Below are 26,872 nucleotides of genomic sequence, written 5' to 3' on the forward strand. Positions count from 1 at the left end.
ATGAGCAGCTGAATTCACCCTGATTGCAATGGGAGCTGGGTTTCCTGGGGAGCTCTGAGTCCTGAATGTCAATGCAGAGAATGTTGATGCTGCCCCTGTTGACTCCCAGCTCACAGCCATGTGATTCCAACCATCTGTCTGCTAAACTTTCTGATTGAAGCCTGAAATACTTGAATTCCATCTGCCTTGTCCTCCTGGGAAAAGCAGAAAATAGCATTATGGCTGTCAAATTGCTTGTTTGCTTTGTCCCAGTGTGCCCCAGAAGCTTGGGCTGGGAGGGGAGATCACACTGTTCCCACCCCTGGCACTTCCACTGTGGCAAAGCCAGGCTGGTTTTGAGGGGTACAAATTACCTATTCCAATCTCTGTCTTATTACTCTTTCTGTGAAGAATGTAAATTATTAAGATCCTATGAAAATGCTCTAGAAGGTGCCTGGGAAGTGCCCCAGCAGTGTGAGGCTGTCTGGCACTCTGGGATGAGAACTCCTTGCTCTAAGATCTCTGGATTCCATGGGAATGCCTGGAGTTGGAGGCAAAATCTGTCTAAAGTGAAATATTAGCAAATACTGCCAAAAAAATAGTATCTAAAGCTAAATACTAGTGAATACTAGAAAGGATTAATGCCAGCAAGTACTTTGAAAGGAAGGATGAAGGAGGCAGAGAAGACCTGAGCTGGGATGCTGCTGACTACCTCCCATCTCAGGAGGGCTCCTTTAACACACTGGGCAGCCAGAATCAGATGCTTCTTAAATTGTTGGTTATTTTCAAATGTCTTTTTTTTTTTCCTCCAAGATCCCTGCTGGCCAAATTTTTCTATCAGGGACATCTTTGCACTCTGATAACCTTCAGGTTCTGTCTTTTGTGCAATCTCATCTTCTGATTTTCCTATTACTGGCAGGGGGGCAGGATACAGTATTCAAATAAAATACTTGATATTTCCACTGATGCAGCGCAGCCAGAATTAATCTCGCTGGTGCTGCAGTGGAAAACAACAGAGATAAGCAACAAACCACTCGCTCTTGTGACTAAATTGAGCAACTCTGGTGGAAGCCAGAGAGGGAGCAGCTCTGGGGTGCTGGAAATGGCCCTTTTCCCCAGCCAATCCAGCTTTGTCCTGGTGCTCAGCAACAAAAGGTTGTGTGCAGGAAGGAAGTGCTGTGCTTGTGCAGCCCTGGCTTCCCAAGGCTTTATCAGGTCTGCAGGAGCTCCAGATATCTCTCAGGACCACCGTGCAAAGCTGCAGGAAGTGCCTCGGCCTGACCTTTATCCACAATCAGAAGATTCCTTGGCAGAGCTTGTTTTTGCAGCCTCCACCTCAGGAATGCTGTGGTGCGCTGGCTTTCCCTGGGGTTTGGGGATAGGTGGGAAACAGGAGGAGGCTGGGCACACACTGACATTCCTGGGGGGCCCTGGGGCTCCCCAAGATCCACCCTGACACTTCAGCTTCTGAGCTCTGGCTGCCCTTCCACTCTTTCTGTCTTTCCCTGGACAAAAGCCAGAGCCCTTCAACAACCAAATCCAGTCTGATCGACTGGCAACAATTTTCTCGAATGAGTGGTCAATACTACAGGGATCAGGATGTGTTGCCACTACTGTGAAGCTGCTTTCTTTCCCTTTTTAGCTAAATTTAATTTCAAGTGCATGCAAGTGTGAGAGGGGAGGGAGAGAGTGGGAAAATGTGATGCCTTAGTGAAGAAAACCACCATTTATTTTGTCACTTTTTTTACATCATCTTCTTCATACAACTGTTTCATTGCAACATTAATACACTTTAAAAAACAAAAAACCACCAAGATAGCTTGCAAAATTATATATATTTTAATATCCAAAAGGTACATTGCATATATATAGTAGCAAAAGCCCCATATCCATGGGTAGTTCCTTCATACTTAAATTTTGCGATTATTGCAGAAATGTTACTTAAAAACAACCCGAAAGCACTAAGACCTAACTGTATTAGCTTGATCTTCTCTCCCCACTGTGTTAAATAATGGCATCAGTGCTTGTGTTTAACGTTCTGAGCAGACTCCAATGCTCTGGTTTCAGACTCCCCTCCTGCAATCGGATGCACATGGACCAAATCCTGCCCCCACAGAGTCCCAGGGGTTGGTCTAGACTAGATAGTTGTGATCCTGTTAATTGGCTGCCACTTAATACAAGTCAGCTAATGGGTTGTACATGGAAATCTCGCCCCCCAGACATCTGTTCCAAACCCCAAACACTTGTGGTTTACCCTCTGTTTATGGCACCAAACCGCCACTTGTGAAGCGTTACATTCACATGTGCAAAGCTGGGGATGGCTGAGAGTCCTTGAAGGGGTCGGATTTCCACAGAACCCCCCAGCAGAAGCCATCAAAAAGAGGAGTATTTTGTTGTTTTATCTATGAAGTGGTTAAGATCTTCCCAAAATTCAAGATTTGGGTGAAAAGTGATCACAGAATATTGCAATGGTTGCTTGGAGATGTTTGGCCTGTTTTCAATCAGTCTCAATGCAAACCTGGGAGTAAGTGGAGTTAATTTGCAGACAGCTACAACAGACTAATACAGAAAATCCTCTCCTCTAGACAAACCCAGGACAATCTGGAAGGTTTCTGGCCACTTTGGGGGTCAGTCATGGATCCAATTGCAGGACCAAGCCTATCTCCAACAGATACATTACTCATGTCTTATTTTTTATTTTTTTTTTTTAGCAAAAAGTACAAAGCTACAGCCCAAATGTACAGATTGAAAAGATGTACAAATTACATTAAAAAAATAAACAAAAACAACCGAGCTGATAGTAAAAAACAAACCTGCATTTGTGACCGAGGTCAACTCGTTTTATTTACTCTTTCTTTTAAAACTGTGAGATATAGGGAAAAATAACTCTGCATAATTTATACAGTAATTTGCCTTCTGGTTTGTTGACCCTTGGTTTGACGGTCTGACAAACGCACAGCGTTCGCGAATCGGTGCTTCCAGAGCCCCACGGCTCAGGCAGAGCCAGGGACCTGCTGTCGTTTATTCACTTCACTTCTGCTCTCAAGGAATGTCTGTGCTTGACTTTGCCTTACGCTTTGTTCTGGTTTCTGCTGCTTTCTGAGTTCACACACAGTCGAATGAAGCTGTACTCTAGAAAAGTTCCTTCAATGCCCTTTACTTCTTAAAATATACATGTACATATATATATATGAATATATATATATATATTTAATTTCCAGTTGGGTGAAAATCCTCCTCTGCCTTAGAGCTAAGATTCCAGTTGTGGTCCCCTGCAGCCCAACATCCTCCACTGAATGGTCAAATGGCCAGTAAGAAAAAACCCATTGTGGTCATCTTGTCTTATGACCCACTGCTGGATCTATGCCTTGTCAAAAGCTTTTGAATCCTTAAAAATTCCTCTCATCCAAAAACTAATAATCATTCCAGGGAATGGTGAACCATCTTCATCGTCACTTCCTACAGAGGACACAAGCCTTAAACCCCAAAGAAAATGCAGAGTACTGGCCCACAGGAGCTTCCATCTCTCAGTTCAAGACACAAGAGTCAAAGTTACAAAAGTAAAAGGTTTGGTCCAGGAATAACAAATATCCAGTTTTAATTCTTCCCGAGAAAGGCCACAATTATCCATTAAGGGTACCCCCAAAAACCATAAAAATCCTAGGAGTAAAGAAAAAGTCCAACCAGACTGCTCAAGGCCACTGGCAGATCAAAGCATTTAGTAATAGCTGCCCAAGTGTGGTGTGACGTGGGCGTTGGGGTGGCGGGGCACATTGGGGTTGGGGTAAATGCTTCCTGCAGGGGAGGTCCAATAGGGGGAGGCTGCTCCAAAGAAACTGGATGATGTGACAGGCATGGAGGAGGGGTGTGGGGGCACAAAGTTCACCTTCTGCTGGTGGGCATGGTAGGACGGCATGTAGGACAGATCCGACGGGTACTTGTACATGGAGGACTCTGTGGGGTGGGGCTGCAGGGCCTGGGCGATGCCGTGAAAGTCAAATTTGTAGGCATACCTCTTGCCATGCACTTTGGTCATAATGTTCTTGTCGTAGTAGTATCGCAGCGCTCGGCTCAGCTTGTCGTAATTCATGTTGGGTTTGCTTTTCCTCTCGCCCCAGCGCCGCGCCACCTCGTCAGGGTCCGTCATCTTGAACTCGCCGTTGGTGCCCTCCCAGGTGATGCAGGTGGCATTGGAGCTGTCTGACAGCAGCTCCAGCAGGAACTGCCACAGCTGGATCTGCCCGCTCCCTGCAGACACGAGCCAAGGGGAAAGGAAATGACTCGGGGCTTCCTGCTCCGGGGCGCACACAAAGGCAGGAAACAGAAGGACTATCTCGATCTCGACTGGGAACTGCTCCTTCAGGCCGTGGAAAGGCAGCCCTAGGAGTGGATAAACTGTTCCCAGCAAACAAGTTACTCAGCCCTTTGTTCTGGGCCTGGGCCTGAGATCACATTACATTTCATAACGGTTGCCTTTGGCCTTAAAATCCTCGGGCTATTCATAAGCAGGGCTTTCTGTGAGGACACTGCTCCGCAGAGTTTTCACAGACCAGTTAGCTCCGTGTGCTTCACCCCTCCACTGCTCACTGTTTGCCATAGAGATTGTTTTGGATACCTCCAGCTCTCTTTCCAGGGGCTCATCTGGCTTACACAGGATAATTTGTTCCCCAGATGACTCCTGGTTTTACTCAGTGTAGTTGTGCAAGTAGTTAAGGGTAAGTTAGGAGGATGTTTCCTTACAGGCATCCCATGTGTAAAGGTTGGTTAGTTTGAGCAGGATTTGCTCCAGGCCTTACTCCCTAAAATCAGGGATTATTTACTGCAGAAGATGTGCTAGGAACAGTCACACTGAGACTTTCAGAGATATTTTGTGCCTTTCTTCCTGTAACCCACAGCAGGCAGTGAAAAATTAATCTGTACTGCAAATCTGAGAGACTAGCACTTAAGTCCCCTATGAAACTCTTCTTAGGGAATGCTGGGTCTGGGTCAGAACATCCAGAATGGTGATTTTGTCCTGACAGAGGTGATGTTGCCCCACATTCCTCATTTTTCTGTAAAGATTTTTGGCAAAAGCCCTTCTGAGGTCACAGATACCGAGTTCAGTGGCTCTCACAGGTCCCCACAATGGTGCAGGGACAGCAGTGCAGGCTGGAGCAGCAGCTCCAAAGAAAAATTCATCTCTTTGATAAGGGGGGTCTGAAATATAAAATGAACTCACCTGGATTGGCAAGACGGCTGCTGGTGGGCCCCAGGATTTGGTAGGGATCTAAAAAATAAAATAAAGAACAAAAAAATCACCCCAAAAACTTTAAAGGATAATTTAAAAAAAATTCCAGGTCATTATGTTTTTTTCTAGAAACATAGAAAAGAAAATAGAAAAGAAAATTTTCATTTTCTTTCTTTATTCTTTCTGCCCCTTTTCCCAGGGCCTGGAAGTGCTCCTTCTTTCTTAGCAAACAACCACCAAGTATTTCTGGAATCCAAAATGGCACAGCCACAGTTTCTGGCACTCCTCTCAGATCTGGCTGCTTTTGCAGCCTGGGATGTTCTTGGACATACCATGCACTGTGTGGAAATCAGAAAACACCAAACGTGGAAAAAAACCTGTGGGATAGGAGAACAGCCACAAAGCAGGAGCAAATGTATTTTTCCTGATGAAAAAGAGCTAAATAAAAGGAGAGCAGATGAGATTTTCAGATTCACTTGCTAGCAGCTGAGCTTGCTGCCCTGGGAGAGCAGGAAATATTCACCCAAGTCTCTCTTTGTGAAGAAAACACAGCGTTAGAGAGATGAGAGTAACAGGAGTTTGTCACTGGCTTCACCAAGGCTGAGTGGTTCTTGAAAACCCCACAAAGCATTTATTAGGAATGAATTCCTTCCCTTTCTGTGGGGCCTCCTGAGCCCTAATCTCCACACTTCTCTGCCTCTCTCTGGTTGTGGTGATTTGGATCTGCAGCGTTTGTTCGTGGGTTGACTCGGTGCCAAGAGAACCAGAGGAAGGGGATGGAAAGCAGCTGTGCCGGGCAGGGAAGGTGGGAAGACAGCAGGAGCACTCCCTGCCCTGCCCTGCCCTGCCCAGGGGGCTGCTTTCCTCCTCTGCTCTGCTCTGGGCTGGGGAAGCCCTGCTGGAATGGCTGGAGACACTCCCAGTGAGAAGGGATGAGCTGGGACGCTCCAAGGGGATGAGCCCATGGGGACACTGCAGATCCTGGCACAGGGATGTTCCTTTGGCTGGGCAGGGGCAGAGCAGCCACACAGAACTCACTGGGAAGAGCTGCTGGCACCTGAGAGCTCAGTCCCTGCCCTGAGCCTTCCCCTGCCTGTCCCTGTCTGGGGCTGCTCCACAGTGAATTCCCCCAGTCCAGGGCTCCCAAAATCCACTCTCACCTGGCTGGGGCCGCTGCTGCTCCGTTGTCTTATTCACGTTTTGTGTCCCTGCAACAGGAGGGCCTGGAAAGAGAGAGGGGATTCATAGGCACAGAGAACAGGTACAAAGTACAAAATACATCCCACAGGAAACACAGCAACTGCAAGGGAAAGGTTTGCTCAGACTGAGAGCTGCTATTTTGGGGATTGCACTATAAAATTAAGAGATGTCCCTAGAAATTTAAATTTTCAGTGTAAAATGAAAAGACACCAATAAGGAAAGCATTATATAGAGATTTACAGTTTGCCAAATAGGCAGTGAGACAAGGAAAATATTATTATGTAGATGCTTCATTAATTTTCTGTCTTTTATTGCAACTGAACTTCCATTCTAGTTTGCATCCATGTTGTGAACAAAAAATTGGATTATTAAATGTACAAAGTCTGTCTTCCTTCCATGTTGGAGCTTTTCCCACATTTTTTTTTGCAAATGCAAATTCTATTTTAGGCAAAAAAAAAATAAATCAGGGATTATCAAACATTTAGTTGAAAATATAATGGCAATTTGTATAAATCCCTTCAGCAGGAATAACTACTTCTCTTTGTATCATTTCTCACAACAGAAAACTGACTCAAAGAATAATTCTCACATTTGGGGGGAACGCAGCTCAGGAAGCTGCAGAGCAAAAGGAGGGGACTCTGCCAGGCGCTGCCACATGGATTTCCAGCAGGAGTGCCTTGCCGAGGGTCAGATGTGCCCACCCTGCAGGGGGATAAGCCCCGGCAGTGGGGTAGGGGACAGTGGCTCAGAGCCAGCAGGCTGTGCCAGCTACAACAGGGATTTTAGGGACAGAGAATCGGTCTGGGGTGTCACCCCCCCTACTGGGAATCAAATGCACTCTAAACACTGTAAGAACAAGAGCTGGACATTAGCAGGGCTCGAGCAGAGGGGCCCCATCTGCTGGACTCTGCCTTTCTGGAAAGTTGGCAGAAACTCTCAGATCTGCTCCTAAAACCATCACAGCATGGGGCAGGCCTGTGGCTAACAGGGTGTCTGTGCAGAGGATTTGCTCCTGGCCCCTTGACCAAACCCTACAAGTGTTACTCTGTCCATGCCATCATTCTACTTCTCATCTGTCCCCAGTTCTACCTTCTATCTGTCCCCAAATCTTCTGCCCTTCTGACACTCCTAACACAAGCCAGCTGTGCCCAAGTCTCATTTTAATTTTCCATTGCACAGTCTGTGATTCCCATTGGGACAACTTACTTTTGGAGAGGCCAGAATTCCCATTACTGCCCCATCCTGCTCTCCTGACTGCATCATAGGAGGGATCTAATGACAAAAGACAACAGGCACAGAGGGGTTGAAATGAACTTCTAGGAAAAAAACTTGTAAGAGTCTGGCTTTGCTCTGTGGTCCCAGCTAGCCTGGCTTTTGTAGGGCTGTGGTTTTTTTTTTCCTCTCCCACATCTTCAGTGCTTCCCTAGCCCCTCACAGAATGTAAATAGGGGTGTAAATACAGCAACAGGGCTCTTTGGGCAATTCTCAAGCCTGACATGTTCTGATCATGAAGTGCTATCGTTGCATGCAGCAGAATTCAGTGTGACCCATCCCAGCCAAAAGGAGACCTCTTTCTCTTACCCCAAGATTCAGAGGACCACAGGCAGAGGAGGAGATGAACCCTGTTATTATTTCACAGAAATTAAATGAGGATTTTAAACTCGGGGAGGCTGATTATTTGAGATGACAACAAGCAGGGGGTTTCAAGGAGAGGAAAAGGGGGAAAAGCATACTCCAGGGACATCCCAAGTGCCCCTCTGGCCAGCACCTCCTGCCTGTGGAGCTATGCAGCTGCCTGAGGATCCATCCCAGGCACTGGCACATTCCTCCAGCGCTGGGAAAGCCACTGAGGCTTTGAAATTACAGCCTTGCAGTTACTGTCATGGAAAGGAAAACACAGAGGGACGGGAGAGGGGAGGGTGGGGGAGCCAGAAGAGGAGGGAAGAGAGAGGAGCGGGGGAAACAGAGCTCGTGTAATCTGCCTGTTTTTAGTTTTATTTTACTTGTTTGCTTTTTTCTCCTTTTTGCAGAAACCACAAACCCCACTGCAAATAGATCAGACTGGAAAACAAACCAGTGTGGTTCCAGCTGGGACAAAAAGTGGGATGGGACAGCTTGGGAAGAGGGAGGTTACAGCCTCATCCCCGCTGTCCCAGCAGGGACACCTGCCCCATTCCTGCTCCCTGTCCCTGCTCCTGTGGCTGCACAAGGAGCACAAGCACTGAGCACTGCCTTGGTGCTGTTGGACCTTTCCCCCAAGTCCAGAAGCTGTCCCTGCTCTAAACAAGCTGCTGTTCACAGGGGGGCATTTTCCTGGCTGGAAATGCATCGTGTAATCCCAATTTACCCCAGTGAGACGCAGCTCTCCCAAAATCAGGAGAGCAGGGACAGGGTCTGAGGCAGTCCCTGCCTTTTCCCATGTCCACCCTGCAGCCAGGCTCTGACTTCAATTGCTCCCCTGGGATATCCCTCTGAATTATTACAACCAGAGCTATCAGAGCCATGTTTGGGGAAACGCTTTGAAAAACCCAGGTTCTGAACTGAGAAAAGCAAAACCTTCAGCAATGTCCACCGAGATGTTAATGCACATTTCAGTTTGTTCAATCAATAAACAGTTCTTTAATGTAACATTAATGGAAATGCCATATAATGACTCTGTTAAAAGAAAGGCAGCAATTCTTTTTCCAACAGAAAAATCCTTTTCAAAATAGGGAAAAACTTCCTTCCCAAAAAGTAGCGGAACTCACTGACAATTTTCAGTTTTCTCTGATTCTTTTTGAGGCCAGATCATTGACTCAAGAAAATTAAATGCTACAAAGGGGTTATTTGATCCAGAGTCATCAGTGTGTTTTGAGTAAATAAATAGGCCATGACTTGGAGAGATGACCTTCCTCCTCCTGCTCATCTTCCTCTTCTGCTTCCTCCTCTTCAGGTTTAATCCAGGCCGACTGAGCCCCTTTGCCTCAGTTTTTCCTCTATAAATATGGATGATGGAACAAAATGTAGGAATTTATAGGGCAGCCTTGTGTTGTAGGACAAGATTCAGCCCTGAGCATGACTTCGTCATAATAAGAAGGGTTAGATATGATAATCAGCCATACAGGCCCTGCTATTGAAACACCATGGGCACTCAGCTACTGCAAGTTTCCAACTCTTCCTCACCCCATCAAAAAAAAAAAAAATCCAAATGCAGCAAGCTATTTTTATTTCACAAAAATCCCTGCAACGTGAAAGAACCACACCAGCCCTCCTGGCTTCCAGGCCCATGCTTGAAAGCTGAATGTGTTTAAAGCAAAATGGAAAAGGTAGAGCCAGGGAACCCATTCAGAGACTCAGGCTCCTGAAAAAACAGGATCATTCCCAGGACCTGAAGCCCAGTGGCTCAAAGAGATCCTACAGAACTCCAGCCAGACAATGACAGGGAGAGTCTTATCTGCCATTTAAACTATTTGGATTTTACACCAAAACTTGCCATGGGATGGAAATTCAATTAAAAGACTTGGATTTGGGTTCTCTCCTGGTGTAAATCAGCAAATGGCTACAGTGAAATGGGGGCAAATTTATCCCAGAAAGGATCAGGTCCCCATGTCTGGTTTAGACTTAAAAGGCCCTATGGAACAAGAGCCCTATGACAAATGTGTGTTCAATACAAAATGGAATTAAAGAGCAGAAAATAAATCATAGATGCTTTCAAGAACTGTCATTCTGCAGCTGTCTGGTTTATGTCCAGAAATTCCCCAGCATGAATGCTCAGTCTATTAGGAGGAAGGTAAAGGATATTAATAATGCTTTGCACTTTCACAGCACCTTTCAACCGAGGATCTCACAGCTTTGCAAACATTCGCACTCACAGCACGCCTGGGAAGAAGGTTAAATATAATTGTATTTATTCACAGGCATAAATGCACTTTCTGCAGGCTTCAGCTGCCTTTTCCAGATGCACTGTCTTTCCCAGAAATCAGAGGGTTCTGTGTGAGGCAGGCTGAAGCACTGGTCTCTGTGCCTGCTTAGCCCTGGTCTCCACTTTGTCCCCCCAAATCTCCCTTGGCTTTGACCTTGCCACTCTCTGTGCCCAGCTCTCCAGGCAGTCCCTGTCTCCGCTGGAGCTCTGGGGCATATTTAGTCTAAACAGACTGATAGATATTGCTGGGGGCAGATGGACAGACACACAGGCCCCCTTCCCAGGAAACCAGCCTGAAAATGCCCAGGTTGATTCCCACACCATGATCCCAAATGCTTATTGGTCCTTTCAGCCTGAGTGCAGCCCTGTGAAGGCTTTAGGGAGTCTGTGTTTGAGATATGATGTATTAGGGAGCAAACCCCCTCTGATAAGCTAAAAAAAAAAAAAAGAAGAAAACCCTTGTGTTTTATAAATCTCGGAGTTTGGGACAGAGGGGAGGCAAGGAGGGGTTTCACTGAACAATGGGCTCACAGTGCCTGTGCTTCCTGAGCTGCTGGGAAGTGCTGACAGCCCCTTCATCCTGCTCCCTCCAGAGGAGCTTTCTCAGTCAGGCCTGAGTCAGGCACCACTTTGTGCTACCAGCCCCGATGAGGCTTTCCAGGAGAACAAGCTTTGGGCCTGGAATATCTGCATTTTTAAGGCCTTTATTTTTCTAGGATGGCTACAGTAGGGCTGGGACTAAATGTTTTATGGGCACTATAGAGGAATTTTATTTGGAATGCCACACATGCTGGCACTACAGGCAAGACTGGAAAGGAATGGAGAGCCCAGGAATCTCTGGAGCTGGTACCTCCAAGGAGATTCAGCAGCTAGAGGGTGAGAAGGGGCTTGCCCTATGCCATGGAGACAGAGCCAGGAAGGGAGACAGGGGGAAGGTAGATCCAGGTGTCCTGGGGGATCCAGACTTGTGGTTAAGTGGTCACTCAGGATCTATTTTGTGGCAACTGCTTTATAGGCTGAGAGAGAAAGGAGGGTCAGGTACCTGGAAAATTCTGTGGATCTCATAGCCCACTTCAGATATGCAGCTTTTCTCCTTCCCCTTATTTGCTTCACTGAAATCTCTAAGGCCAAGTCCTGCCTGGAAATGCCCATGCTCCCAATCCAGGGGAGACAGGTCATCCCAGAACAGCTCCTCCTGCATTCCAGGTTTCACCCATGGATTCTCCATGCAGAGCACAGGCTAGGTTTTACAAGGAGTCCTCCTGCTTCAGGAGGAAGAAAGGACCCTGGCCTGGTGACTGGAATTTAAATTAGCTTCAGTAAATGGGGAAAGCAGACACAGGTTTCCTGGGGGCTGCAGACCTGTGATTAATCCAAGGGGTCTATTTTGCAGCAGCCACTTGATGGGGAGAGAGGGAAAGGAGAGCACAGGAACTCAGGGCCTTTCCTGCCCAGGTGAGGCTGTGAGTGGTGGCACTGCCCTGGTGCCTTGGAAAAGTCCCAACACCCAAACCCCTCTCCTGCTTCAAGCCCAGAACATCAGTGAGGTCTGCCCAGGTCTGCGTGTCTAGCCCTGGCTCTGCCTCCCTCCCCCTCCTGGAGATCCCATCCAGGAGCTGGGGTGCTGCTCAAACCCAGCTGGAGAGCAGAAACCCAGACTGCAGCTTTCTGCAGGGACCAGGGAGCCAAAACCACCTCCAGCTCTTCCTAGAAACATCCCATGGACTGGTTCAAATGGTGGCAGTGAACACTGAAGTTGTGGAGCCCATAAGGTCCCTCCCTGACTCCATGGACACATTCTGAGTGCTCCACACACACAGGACACCTCCTCCACACCCACAGAGGACATTCCTGACTGTTACACACACAGACACACACACACACACACACAAACACGACATTCCTGACTGTTACACACAGAGGACATTTCTGACTGTTACACACAGAGGACATTTCTGACTGTTACAGGACATTTCTGACTGTTATACACACACACACATGACATTTCTGACTGTTACACACACAGAGGACATTTCTGACTGTTACAGGACATTTCTGACTGTTATACACACACACACATGACATTTCTAACTGTTACACACACAGAGGACATTTCTGACTGCCCCCCACGCACAGTGCAAACCTCCCGGGGTCAGCTGTGAAGGCTCAGGGCTCTCGCCTGTCTGTAAGTGTGGGCAGGGATGGTGGGACCGGGACTAGAGCAGGGTCTGAGGACTCCTGTGGCCTTTTCCAATGGCTCTGCTGACTTCCCATCACATTTACCCAGGTCCAGGGACATGTGTGTCACAACTGAGCACACCGAGGCCTCAGAACCTCACAGCATCATTCTTCTTGCAAGGAGCTGTTTTCAACTTACTATCTCTGCTAATTAAAACAATTAATTAGCACTCATGCCACATGTCATGCTCTTTGTCCTTCATGGCTAGTGTTACTGTGACTGTTCCCATGGTTACATGAGACTTCCCAGTCCTTCAGCATCAAACTCTTTCTTTTCCTGTTCAAGACACAGTGGGCTGTTCCTTAAGCTAAGGAACCACCACTCCCAGGTTCAGAGGTGGAAAGCAGAAATTCTAAATCTCTTCACTAAGAGGAAATAACTTACTGTGTGCAGAATGATTTCAAACCTACATCTATTTTACACTAACAGACTATTTGATCATTTCACAATTGAAGAACACTATCAGGCCATCTTTTGCATCCACCTTGGTGCACTGTTGGACTCGATGATCTCAGGAGCCTTTCCAACACGGATGGTTCTGTGATTCTCTGATTCTTCTATATTGCTGTTAACCTGTTTCACAGATCCCAAATCCAAGCCTGGAACAACACTGGGTTTTGACCTGAAGTCAACTCAAACTGAGTGAGAAGGGACTGACTGCTGGATTTAGGTGAGAAATCTACACCAGAAATGGATGTGAAGCACAGATTTTGCTTGGGGAGGGTCTGAAAGTAGCTGAGAACCTGGTTATGAATTGCTGCCTTTATAGAAATACAGATCAGAGGGTTCAAACATTTCTGATTAAACTCCTGTTCTAAATCAATGATGGATTAAAGCCCTGTGGCTGAAGTCCACTTATTTCAGACATGAGCTGGATGGTGTAGGAATAGAACTAGGATTCAGTATTCCTGTCCCCGGAAGTGTCCAAGGCCAGGTTGGATGGGGCATGGAGCAGCCTGGGGTAGTGGAAGATGTCTCTGTCCATGGCAGGGTGGGGCTGGATGAGCTTTAAGGTCCTTCCAACCCAACCCGTCCTGGGACTGTGATTTCCAGAGAGGATTTCCTGAGCTGGCCCAGGCAGGGTGAGCTCAGGACAGGGTTGCCCTGTGCCCTGCCCCTGCTCAGAGCCAGGTGCAGGGAAGGAACTCCCACAGGGCAGCCCAGAGCCCCAGCTCTGCTCCCCACTCAGGCTTGGAGTCACTCCCTGCCTGCTCCGAGCCAGAGGCGACAGCCCCTGGTGGTGCCTGTGGCTGCAAAAACATCCCTGCGCCGTGCAGTGCTGGCACTTCCTGAGCCACGTCTGCCTCACAAAGACACTTTATGAAGAAAAGGAGGAAGTAATGGAAGATTTTTTTCCCCTTGTTGTTGCTTTTTTTAATATCAGCAGCAGAAATCCCAATGCACAGTGCACAGAGACTGAAGAATGTGTCCTGAGAATCCCTCCCAGAGCCAGCTTGGAAAAGCAGATGCTGTCCAGGCAGCAGAGATGTTGCTGAGCTATGCAGGGCTGCAGGCACAGCCAAGGCACAGCTGCACATCCTCTGCACACCTACAGAACCACCCAAAACACGCCCAGCAGCAGGCAGCAATGTGCCCACAGCACAGGGCGTGAAAACAAACTGTTGACAGGCCTGGAGGTTGCTCTTGTTTGAAAATCACTCAAATGCAGAAGTAAAAAATCCCCACGCCTCCTATCCATGGAGAAAAAGGCCACGCACACATGAGAGAAAAGGGAAGACACACATGCACAGCTATCCAGTTTTACAGCTTTTAAGTCATCATCAGGAAACAAATTAACTCTTGTTTTAGGAAACAGCCCAAGCACTTCCAAGGCTTTGGGAGGGAGCGCCTGGCACCCCAGCAAACATGAGACCTCCCCCCCAGTGCAAAAACACTCCTTGCACTGCACCCCAGGCAATAATAATGGCTCTTTTGCTGGGGGAAAAGGAAGGATAATGGTTACTTAGAAAGTGCTCCAGACAAGCTGTCAGGTTGAATTCAGAGAACTGGAGTCTACTCTGGGACAGCGCTGGCTCAGGGTGATCCCTTGTGAGTTGGGTTTCCTGCCTGCTACAGCTTAAAGACAACGATTCTTTGTTTCCAGTTTTTCTGGTGAAAAAACACACGCCTTCCTCCGAAGAGGGTCAGGGAGAAAGCAGACAAAACACTAACTCTGGAATTTCAAAGGAAAACAATTAAAAAAAAAAAAAGTATAAAAAGCAAAATCCAAGCGCGCTGGCTACTGTCTCCCCTGAACTCATAAATCCTGGCTTGGCCACACAGCCAAAATGAAAGGGGACCTAAAAAAACCTCCCCTTTTTCTGCTGCTGAGCTAAAAATGGAATATTTCATCACCAGGCACACAAATATCATCGAGAAATGTTTTAGCGAGTACAGACAATTATGGGGGCACAAAGCTGCAGCTGCTTTTCCTCTTCCACAACTGAAGATGGAGAGTTTAAAACCTTTGCTGGAAAAGGGGTGGCACTGACACATTCAGAGAGTTTATTGAATGTGGTCAATATTTTTCACTGCAACTTTTTAGATCTGCAAAATGGCCTTTTCAGAAGAAGAGTTTTATCTGGGAATTTGAGAGTGTTTTCCTGAGGGAACTGTGCTTATGCAACCACATTCTCTGTGGTCTCTGCCCCTCTCTCCCCAGTCCCTCAAAATCTGAACCTGTTACCCCAAATTGTTACTCAATTGGACAAATGGGAGAGAAGAGTTTTGTGGAGTTCCTACCAGTTTAAAGGGAACAGAGGTTGCAGCCCTAATGGTGAGAAAAGCAGCTGCACAGACTCATATTTTGTGTAGTACCAGGGAATGTAACTGATGCTCCAACACCAGGAAACTCTTTCTTAGGGCCTCACAATAAACATTGGTACAAAGCCCCAGAGAATCACACTGGATTTCAGAGTTCACTGATTTATTTATCTTCTTAAATTTGCCAACAGCTCCACCAAAAATACACCTTGTACCCAAACATTTTCACTGTTCACATGACTTCTATAATGTGAACATAAACATGGGATAGCCACAGAATAAACCCTTAAAATTCCCCCCTCCATCCCTGTTCATGCATTTACATAGAGATTTCTTCCCTCTTTGAAAGGTTCCATGTCCCTTTTTCCTGTGCTCTGCTTGAGTTTGATTTCTGAGACTTTGGGCTGGTTTGTCACTGTTCTCAACCAAATCTGGAAGGCTCAAGAAGGATGCCATCCCTCTTTGCAACTCCCTAACAGGACCCAGGTGGGGGTTGGAATTTCTCCCAGGAACAACTACAGGACAAGAGGAAGCTCCCTCAGGCTGTAGCAGGGGAGGCTCAGGTTGGAATTTCTTCATTGAAAGGGTTGTTAAACACTGGAAGAGGCTGTCCAGGGAGATTTGGAGTCCACATCCCTGGAGGTGGCATTCAGCGCTCTGGGCTGGGGACAAGGTGCCAAGGAGGGCATTGGTCACAGGTTGGACTCGATGGTCTGGGAGGGATTTTCCAGTTTAAATGATTCTGGGGTTCTATTGCCTTGGGCTGAGCCCTGTTTGTGCAGAGCATGAACTTGTGTGGAATGCAGCTTTTGAACCAAGATGCTGAATGACCTGGAAACAAACAGCCCCAGGAACCCCTCTGGTTAATTCTCACCTGTGATGCTGAGCCTCCTTTCACAACCTCTGCCACCTCCCTGCACAAACACCACTTCCCTGGGATCAGCATGTGTTGGAAAGCACCACACATCCCAGCCCAGGCATTCCCACAGGTTCATGGATGCAGGAAACTTCACACATCCACACACCAGGATTCTGCCTCACTGGGTGCCCCCAGCTCTGCCCTGCCTTCAGCTCCTGCACAGCATTTTGCTCGTGTCTTACACACATGAATTACACATACCTCAACACACTAAAAACTTTAAAGCTGCACTGGAGCGAGGCCAGAGAGCTCAGAGCCCTTTGGGGATGTGGCCCTTTGGCCTCCCAATGTTGTTGTATGTGAATATTCTTTCCATTTCCCTATGGAAACCTGCTCAAATGACACCATTCTGCAGGAGAGCAGCTTAAGGTCTCCCTGGACTGGGGCAGATCTGTGGGCTCAGACTCCTGTCCCTGTCTTCAGTACCCACAGCAGATCACTCATTGCTCCAAACAGTCCCAGAAAATGCCCCAGACCATCTCTGCAGTGGGAGGGGGACACAGCTCTTTCCATTCAGCCACCAGGACAGCCTTGTTTCATTTCCCAGAAAATTGCTCTCCAGCCAAAAAATACTGGTGATTTTCATTAGAGCAATTTACTCCTCAGAGGCAGCTGAAGACAATTTGTCCCAGTGACGCTCAGTCCCATCCTCTGGAGTGTTTATGAGGCTGGGAAGGGGAGAAGCTGAGGCAGCAGGAGTCCTTGGAACAGGACAAGAGTTCTACCTGTCTGCTGTGAGAGCACTCAGCTGCCCTGGGCCCCAGCTGGGAGCCTTATAGGATCTGCTGTAAAGATTCCCGAGATTCCTGCTGCAGAGATCTGCACTTTAGCTCCCCTAAAGCAGAGCTGCATTCCTTCTGTTCACAGAGTGGGCACTGCAGGGTGTGAGGGCAGAGAACGAAGGGAAAAAGGGAGAGAACTCTGCAGCTGCAGCCAGGGCAGCTCTGCCTGCAGGCTGGGCACCAAACCCAGTGCTGGCACATGGGCCAAGCTCCCTGTGCTCCTGGGGACATCCTGGGGAGAGAGCAGAGCCATGTGCTGCATCTGGAACATCTGCAGTTGTCTGTGTTGCAGCTGCACTTTTTTTTTTTTTTTTGACGTGTGGGTTCTTTTTTCCAGCCGTGGATGGAACATGTTGTGTAAAGCAGAGTGTAAATGTGTAAATGTATGCAAAGGACTCCTGTCTCTCCCTGGAATCTGCACAAGCAGCTTATTTGCACTAGTTATGTAGAAAAATTACAGGAGGAGTGAATAAAATAGTATTTTTTCCTATCTTTGGCATGTTTGATACTATTTCATCACCTGCTTTTGAATCCTCAAGGGAAGGTGGTTAGAAAAAACTCATGTGTTTTTATTCCCAGGCGTAGAGAGGAGAAATATTTACAGCACTGGTAGATTCCAGATGCATTGACATGAAGAAAACTGTTTAATCTTTTGAGACATTCAAAAATTGTAAAAAAAAAAAAACCCTTAATTTTTAACCTGAAATTCCTTTTCCAAAATAACATCTTTTGGAGTGAGAATATCAGCTTGATGTGAGCCCATTAAAAAGGAAACAAGGAAAATCCTATTTAAAAAAAAAAATAGACTGAGGAATTTCAAGCCCAGTTTTATGAACATCGTGAGTTTCTGCTGTGCTATTGGATGAGCCACTTCATTCTGCTTCCCCAGCTCTTTTTCTGCCAGCCTGTTGTGTTCTCCTGTCTCTTTTCCTGACATCTTTCCTGAGCAGTAACCTCAGGAGCGAGGCAGTTTATGCTACATCCAATGTGGAAGGAATGATGGAATTTATGCCTTATAGGAAGAAATGGGGGAGGAATAGATGGGATTTCAACATTTCTACGTAGTTCTTAATTTTTATTTGCCTCTCCCCTGGGTGTGCTTTGTTCTTTATTGACACATGATGAAAGTTCCATGTGAAGCTGAGGGCTCCACGCTGACAGCAGTGAACCCAGAGCTCTGTCAGCTGCACTACAGAGACACTCTTGAGGCCACTAAAAATGCAGGGGGAGGGACATGTTCCCCTCAAATTTCTTTCAGCTTGAGTCACTCAAGGCCCAAGTCACAAAGTGTTTACAAATTCAGAGGAGCACAGCTCTACACAGAGATTTTCTCTTTAAGAAAAAAAAAATATAATAGTTCAAAAATCAAACTTTTCTTGGCTTTATTTTTAGCAACTGCCTGGCCTGAGACAGAATGAGCAGAGGTTTGGATGCAGGGGGAAACTGTGAAGGAGCACATATTCCCACTTTATTCACACGGGAGCAAGGTCAGCTCATATGAACTTTAAATAGCTGATTGTTAATGTCAAAGCAGCAGTCAGAGCAAAGCCTGAGTGGCTGTGTCCCTGCAGTGCCCCTGTTTTTATCAAGTGATGCTGCCTCAGAGGACAGAACAGTGTGCCAGGGAGCTCAGGTGGGCATTTACATGCTGGACAAAAGCAGCTGCTGGAAGAAGCAGCCCTGATCTCGTGTCCAGGGCCGAGGCAGATGTCGGGGATGAAGTGCAAGGAGGAAGGAGGGCTCTGAGGGCAGCACACAGAGGAGGCAGCCAGACCCTCCATGCAGGAGCTAGTTCAATGTGGGATCCGTTTGCTGCAGCCCCTCAGTGGAATGGGAGGTTTTGTCTCTCTAGCTGCTTCAAGAAAAAAAGACTTTCTGCCTTTCTGCACTGTTCTTTGTAATCCAAACTTGTGGCTTGCCCATGAAGCCCCATTCTCCTGAAAGCAGAGACGTGTTTGTACCTCACAGTTCATTTGTGACAGTGAGGCAGCTGGCACAGGGACACGCTGGCTTCAGGTGGGGTGGGCAGGAGATTCCACCCCTTCCCAGAAATTTCTCAAAGGAGGAGGTGAACAGAGCACAGGGAACAAGCCCAATGTCTCTGCAGTAGCAGAAAGGGAAAGAAAAGCCCCATTAAAGGCTCCTGTCCCTACATACTGAGTTACAGGCTCTACACAGGAGTAACAGAGGACAGAACAGATTTTTGCTCTTTATGACACTACTTGGCCTTTATCAATTCAAATTCCCTGTAGGTAAGGCATGTGCTTCATCCTGTCCCTGCCCATGGCCATGGACTGAACCAGATGATCTGTAAGGTTCCTTCCAACACAAACCATTCTGGGATTCTGTGATCACACCCATCACACCAATGCTCACAACTTTATCCTGACTAAGAGTCCAGTTTGTCAATAAAAATAAGAACAAGGAGCGGGGCAGGAGCTTCAGAGGAAAACCTGAAACACCTGACTGAAGGACACATAAACAACTCCAAAACCTGCAGGAGCCTAAACAAGGTTAATAACTTTTAAACTGCAAGGTTTCTAAGGTATAGCTACATGGTCAGAATTTCTACTAGATAAAAAAATCAAAAAGGTTATTTGAAACAAAAAAGAAAATCAAACTATTCCAAAATGGGAGTGTCAAAAAGATACATTTGGTCTTCCTTGCTGGTTGAAACAACCTACAGATCCATGGATGGGTCTGGAACACCTGAGTGGCCTTTAAAGTAGTGAAATTTATTATGAGAAGGTTTTATCCTTTCAACTATGAGCTCAGAGAGAAACAATGTCTCAGGCCTTGCTGTCCATGTGAGATTCCAAACTCTTCACATCAGGAATGGAAAATGTGCTACCAGCTCAGCAAAACACAAGTGTGACAGTGACACATTTGGTGCCACAGTGCTGGCTGGACAAGCAGAGAGGGCATTTCCAGCCTGGATGGGTCTGCACAGTGAGAATTATTCCTTTTTAACCATGCTGTGATTGCAGAGTGGAGCATAACATTTTCATGCCAAGGATATTATTAACAAGGTCTAGTTTTAACCCAATCAAACCCAGGACATTTTTATGCAAATCACTGACCTTCTTTGGTGGCAAGACGTGAAGAATCTGTGTGGGATGGAGTGTTGTAGACCAGCAGTGAGCTACCTGCAAGACAAAGAAAAAGAGCTAGAACAGTCTGGGCACGCTCTGCCACAGGGAACCATGAGGCCAGGTAGGAAATGTTGTTAATGGCATGAAATAAAACTAATTTTGATGATAATTAGGCACACATTTTCTATGAAATTCATCTAAAAGCTTGGGAGCTGCAGGTCAGACGTGCTGCTGTTCCCTCACCTGCAAAAAATAAAGATATTTGTCTCCTTCACCGAGTGCCTTGATGTCCCCCATTGGAAACTGATCTTAAAGGGTCAGATTGTACAGGTACAGAATCTATCCCAGCACAGCCTCCAGAAATGCCTGTGGCACAGATTGGGTGACAGGATAAGGAAGAAGCTTTTCTCTCTCTGGCTGTGATAGAGAAATTTCCTATTTGAGGAACAGGCAGGAGAAAAGACATGAATTGCACTGTCAGGACCTGGCCATTTTTAGAGTGTCACATACTTGGTTCAGGGCCAGCAGCTGCACAGCTCTCACTGGGATTCTAGCATCTACTGTGGTCTGGGGAATTTGGGAGCAGCTCTGGGTTCACAGAGGCCTTTCCATGCAGCTCCACATGACACACAAGTGCAGCACAAAAGAACCCCTTGGAAGGCTCTGTTTTGTGCTGTCTGTGCAGGAAATGTTCTTTCCTAAGCATTTCCCTCTGGTTCTCCTTCAAACTCTCCTGGAAATGGAGGAGGAGATCCTGGGAGTTCAGGGAAGCCAGCATGAAATACACATTTCATGGCTGTCTGGTTAAGTGTGCTCACATAATGCCCTGGGCTCGCCTTCCCTGCAGCTCTTTGGAGCAGCCTGTGCTGGGTCAGTGACACCCCTGACAAGGCAGAGGCTCTGCTTGTCCTGATGGTGTGGCTGGAGCAGCACCAATCCTGCCCTGAGAGTGCTTTTGAGCTCTCCAGATCCCCTCGATAAATGGAATCCTGGCCCTGAGCATTGCCAGGTCCCAGCAGGGCAGGGACAGCTCTCTGCAGGTACTGCAGCAGTAGCTGGGCAGGATCTTGTGGATCTTGAGCAGGATCCGCGCCCTGCAGCCCCACGTTCCTCTGGGGAACATGATCCCATATGACCTCAGCTGCCCCTCAGTGCTCACAGAGCATCTCCCTTTCCTGTGGGAGATGAGGTTTAAGCAGCTCCCTGCCAGATTTGAGCCATTGCAGGTGCTGGATCCTGCTGGCCCTCTGCTGCAATGGATTTCTGTCCTTCCCCAAGGCAAACAAAGCCAGAGACTGCACAGGGCAGTAAGGACACAGAGGCAGGAGGTGTTGGGAAACAAAGCTGCTCGCAGGTAGGGGAGAATGGATGGTACCAGATGCTGCAAGTCAGGGGATGTTTCCAAAGACCAGGATGGATGGTGAACGAGGAGGTGAAGAGTTCAGAGGGATCCCAAGGGCATCCTGGCTCTGAAAGCTGCCAATAGCCAAAGGGATTGGCTGAAATGTTTAGAGAGGTTGGCTGCTGGAGGAATTGAAACAACTCTGTCCACGTAACTCATGTTTTCATCAGATGGTTTCTGGCTTTGGCATTTCTTTCTCGAATATCTGTGGGGAAACTCCTGTCCACCACTCTCTCCTTTTCAGGTTATTTAAAGCAATCGTGAGTGCAACGCCCAGACCAGCTTCCCCCTGCCAGACAGGGAAGTGCTGGGGAATTCAGAAACGTGGTTTTCTATGACTAAATGGGCTGCAAATGAGCGGATGGGGCGGTGGGGGTGGGGTGATGAATAGCACTGAGCGAGCAGGATCAACCTATAGCTACTTTAGGCTAAAAAATGCAGCCCAAGCCACTGGAAAGGGCCGGCGCCTCCCCCGGTTTAATTGCTCAAAGTTCTCACCTTTGCCCGGCAGTCTGAGGTTTCTGGTGGGAACACCACAGAGAGGGAAATGTGTTTCCTATTAAGGGTTTCAATGGAGGAGGAAAACGGAGAAAGGTAGAGACCCAGATCAGGACAGAGGGAAGCAGACAGACAGACGGACAGAAGCCAGGCTGCTCCTCCCTCTCTCCTTTGGGGGCAGAGCTTTGCCTGTGATGAATTTTCATTTTTGTTCCTATTGCCCTCCCTGGGTCAGTGGCACCATGGATGGATCAGCTCTCTGGTATGGTTAATGCAGTGAGTACAATTCTTCCATAATTAAAATTTAAACACGTTATTCTATGACACCCCCACCCTTCCCTTTCTTTTATTTCTCTTGGTTCATTACAAAAAGATGGATGAGAGTTTTTTTCTCATAAACCCTTCCCTCAGACAGCTCATCCTTCACAGGCGCAGGAACATCTGGGTTCCACAGTCTCAGGGTCTATTTAATTTGAAAGTCTTTTCCACCCTCACCTTTCCCAGGCTCTGGGGCCCTACCTGCACAGTTCCTGCTGGAACCCAGGTCCAGGATGGTTTTGTTGGGCATTAACACATGGCTCGAAACCACTGAGCAGTTTTTTGCTTCTCACCCCAGCCTCATTCTTTCCCCTTCAGGCTCTTCTCCTTTGTGCACACCCCACACCCTGGCCCCAGCACCAGGGAGGGAAAGGATGGAGGTGGCACCCCAGCTTCTTTTGATCTTCATCCCAAACACAGCATGGATGCATCCAGAACTCCCTTCCCCCTGCCCAAAAGCTGCCTGGAGAGGATTCACCAGGCAGAATATGCTTGAGAAAGATCAGTCTGGAGCCCCAAGCTGTGCGGGGATGAACAAAAAGAAGGCAAATCAAGGCGTGGCTTCACGATTTTGGAGAGGGAACTGTAAGAAACATGCAAAGAAAGATGATTGTTTGAGAGGGTGGACAGGGAGCTCCCTGAAAAAGCCACTGGGATGTTTTGGGAGGCTCCAAAGGCTAGAGAGTCCTACAGGACTGGGCTATGCATTCTGAAATCTCCTGAGGATCAGAGACGCTGGAATTCCTGCCAGCTTCAATGACTTGTGGCAACAGGGAACAACTGCACCCTTCTGATCCAGGCCTAAGCCAAAGATTAAAGGTGCTGTGGGATGAGGTTGGGTTACTCTCAACTGCACTGCACAGCTCACCCTGAACCTTCCATTGCTAAAACTGAGACTGAGCTTTTGCTGAGGTCACGCAGATGTTGCTGATTTATTTTTTCAGTCTGGACTCAGATGTGCCAAAATAATGTATTTCATAGGCAGCTTTAGGCAAGTTTTCACCCTGATCAGGAGTAAAATGCTGAAAACCTTCTGGGAAAGCTCATCTGCAGGGGGTCTCCTTGTCGGTTGAGCAAACAGCTCAAAGTTCAGATCAGCTTTGTTTCTTGGAAAACAGACCCCAAAGCTGAGGATTCATGAATCATCACATATCCAGCTTAACATCCCAAGAGCACAAGTGCCTTTAGAGAGCCTTGGCCAGAGGCAATCCAGCCTCTAGGTCTGCAATTCCCCCAGATCTTCCTGTGCTTCTGGCCATCACCTATTCCCTACCCTAAGCAGGAGCAGAGCTGAATGTCTGTGGGACAAACACCCTTCCAAAAGGGGAAAACTCGTGAAAATAAAAGCCCGTGTCCCCATGGCACTGAGCTATGGGCTCGGCACTGAACATCTGCTGGAAGCTGGTCTGGAAAAGCCATCAGCTCCTCTGGAAGGTGTTACTCCACCAGGGAGACAGCCAGCACTCCCCAGAGCAGCCTGTCCTCGGGCTGGGAATAGCTGCAGGGATGGAGGAATGCTCTGCCCAGCTCCAGCAGACCGGAGCTGCTCTAATGAGCATGTCTGGGGCTCAGCACACACAGATGCATCATCCTAAAGCTGGGGATGCACTGGGACTGAATTCCCTGTGAAAAAGGAGTGAGTAATCTGCCTGAATCCAGCAAAGTTCCTCAGGTTTTGCACTGGTTTAATAGCACAGAAATCACTGCAGTCACCACCCTGGCAGGACAGGATATTTTGATGATCATTATTGCAGCAGCACTTAAATATTGCAGCTGTACCAGGGCTCCAGTGCTGGGCTGTGGAGGTGTGAGGCACAGTCTCTGCACCACAGATCCACCATCCCAAAGGAGGGGCCCAGTGAGAAGGCAGGATGGCTGGTGCCACCTTACAGAGAGCAAAACCTCCTAATTTCCTAATTATTTAAAGGCAAGCTGTCCTGAACGTCAGCATGCCCTGGTGCTGCCTCACTGGACATGGACACCAGTGTGAGCAGACTTCAGTACCCAAGGGTTGGTGGGATCAAGCAGGAAGTTGCCCCTGAGCAAATGGGCAGCAGCAAATGGTAAAGGTGGCCACTGGTGGCCAGTGATGGCCCAGGTTTTTGGGCTCATGCCATGAGATCAACACTGCATTTCCCCTGATACTGCCTTTGGACAGCCCAAACAACGGGACACAAACATGGGGATGATCCTGGAGATACCAGCTAGAGAATTCCACTCCTCTGTCAAGCTTTCCAAATTCAGCCTGCTCCTGTGCTTTGAACTCATCCAGCTCCATCTCTCTGTCAACTCTCAAGCCTTATCAATAAGACAATTCAAATGTCTCACTTGCATGTTTATCTTGTGGGAATTTAGAAACGTTTCCGGTTACAAAGTGCCTGATTTCCCCAGCCCCAATCAGCAGGTTTGGCCGAAGCACTGCTGGCTGCACAGGACTGCCTTCCCATTTCCCAGGAAAGTGTGCAAACCTTTGAAAGCTTTCTGTGGGCCAGCAGCATTTTGCTGATGAAACAGAATTAAATTTGCCAGTGATTGTGGATAGGAAGTTATTTTATTGGCCAGTCACAAGGGACAGAAACTGTTCAAATCCAACAGTTTGGTTTTTTGTTGTGAATCATTTCCTTGGCTCAACTTCTCAAGAAAAATAAAGATGGGGCTTCCAGAGGCACCCATCTGTGATATAGCTCCTGTGCCACTGGAATCTGTGAAACTCCCACTGATTTTAGGTAGAGGCAGATCAACTTTCCAGCAGAGTTGGAAGAAGCACTCTAAATTCTTTATCTTTGCTTCACTGGCCAGAGGAGACATCTTCAGCTGCCTTTTCATCACAATTAGATTTTCTAGTGAAGAAAATACACTTTTCTTTCTCTCCCTCTGTTTCCACCTTGATTTATGGCATCTTCTCCTGATTTTTGAATGCTTAAATAATGATACTCCTATGAAAGCTGTTTCACTTGGAAAAACAAGAGCATGTGGGGCCCAGCTCCAGTCCTCTGGCTCATTACAGCACCATTACTGTTAGCACACCTTTGTGGGGAAAGGAAATGCTTTTAGATCCATTTATAGGTGAAGAGAAGACATTAGGAAGCTGTGGATTTGTTCATGATTACACAGAAGTCTTGAAAAAACTGAAATCTAAGACTCCCAGCATCAGGTGCATGTGCCATTCCTAGGGTGATCATTCCTGTTTGGGTGCTGGGATAATGCTTTTCCAGACTTTTCACAGCTCCTGGGTTTGTGGCTTAACAGAGCAAAAAGGGGAACTGGATCCATCCCATACTCAAGTGTGGGGCAAAAAGGAGCAATAATGCAAAAATTCCACAACCTTTTTCTCAGAGTCCTGGGTGACTTGCACAACATCTGCTCCAGCACATTTACATATGGGGAATGGCTCTTGGGTTTTCAACTCTCTCCAACAACCCTGGGCCTGCAGGAACACAGGAAATCTCCAGCCCTGGCCAGCTGTGGGTCCTGTTTATGAGGAGGGCACAGCCCACTAACTGCAAAGCCATGGAATCATCTGTCTGAGACAAATCAGTTACTGTCAGGTTTAATTTCCATGGCAAATATGTGTATTTTAATCACATAGCCACAGATGTTGTTATCTGTAAGACTTATCTAATCTCCTCCAGAGCCCCGCTCAGTTCTTCATCTCCCTGATAGCACCAGTAGCTCCATCTGTGTTCATCTGAACTTTCCAACCCAATTTTATTCCTCGTTTCCCTGTATGCTCTCCCTGCTTGCCTTTCTCTGTTCATTTCCCTCCCCATCACTGCAGGAGGAGCCCTGGGAGTCCCAGCGTGTCAGGATGGGGCCGGGATGGGCTAGGGCAATACTCACTTTCCCTGAGGTAACTGAGGTGAGACAGAAGAATTTCCGTGTTGTAGGGGGAGGTGGTGCGCAGAAAGTCGTCCTTGTTCATTTTGCAGAGCTCTTTGCCATCCATGTTCTGGAAGATGGTGGTGTCAATCTCCATCAAGCCGTACTCCTTGATAGCCCATTCCAGCCACTGGCGCACGTGCTCCTGCGTCCAGAGGGTGGGATCTGGGGGGAGAGAGCAGAGCGTGGGCACACACAGGGATGGGCACACACAGGGATAGGCACATACGGGATGGGCACACAGGATTGGCACACACAGGGATGGGCACACAGGGATGGGCACACACAGCATGGGCACACAGGGATGGGCACACACAGGGATGGGCACACACAGGGATTGGCACACAGGATGGGCACAGAGCATGGGCACACAGGGATGGGCACACAGGGATGGGCACACACAGGGATGGGCACACAGGGATGGGCACACACAGGGATTGGCACACAGGGATGGGCACACAGGGATGGGCACACACAGGGATGGGCACACACAGGGATTGGCACACAGGGATGGGCACACAGGGATGGGCACACACAGGGATTGGCACACAGAGCATGGGCACACAGGGATGGACACAAAGGGATGGGCACACAGGGATGGGCACACACAGGATGGGCACACGGGGATGGGCACACAGAGCATGGGCACACAGGGATTGGCACATAGGGATGG

General features: G+C 47.7%; 1 protein-coding gene across 2 annotated transcripts in view; it reads right to left on the minus strand.

Moving 5' to 3' along the window:
• Positions 1 to 1,795: 1,795 nt before the first annotated feature.
• FLI1 (Fli-1 proto-oncogene, ETS transcription factor) overlaps positions 1,796 to 26,872 on the minus strand; it is a 76,386-nt gene continuing 51,309 nt past the window's right edge. Inside the window, exons 4-9 of one of the 2 annotated variants that reach the window (XM_062508524.1) lie at positions 26,161 to 26,364; positions 20,091 to 20,156; positions 7,613 to 7,678; positions 6,367 to 6,429; positions 5,198 to 5,245; positions 1,796 to 4,227 (exon numbers count right to left, since the gene is read on the minus strand). In XM_062508524.1, the coding sequence (XP_062364508.1) occupies positions 3,698 to 4,227; positions 5,198 to 5,245; positions 6,367 to 6,429; positions 7,613 to 7,678; positions 20,091 to 20,156; positions 26,161 to 26,364 (977 nt within the window). In that variant the 3' untranslated portion in view covers positions 1,796 to 3,697. The remainder of the gene's footprint in view (positions 4,228 to 5,197; positions 5,246 to 6,366; positions 6,430 to 7,612; positions 7,679 to 20,090; positions 20,157 to 26,160; positions 26,365 to 26,872) is intronic. The other variant, XM_062508525.1, reaches the window with a different exon arrangement.

This window comes from Cinclus cinclus, chromosome 25 (assembly GCF_963662255.1).
Source record: "Cinclus cinclus chromosome 25, bCinCin1.1, whole genome shotgun sequence".
Taxonomy (NCBI): domain Eukaryota; kingdom Metazoa; phylum Chordata; class Aves; order Passeriformes; family Cinclidae; genus Cinclus; species Cinclus cinclus.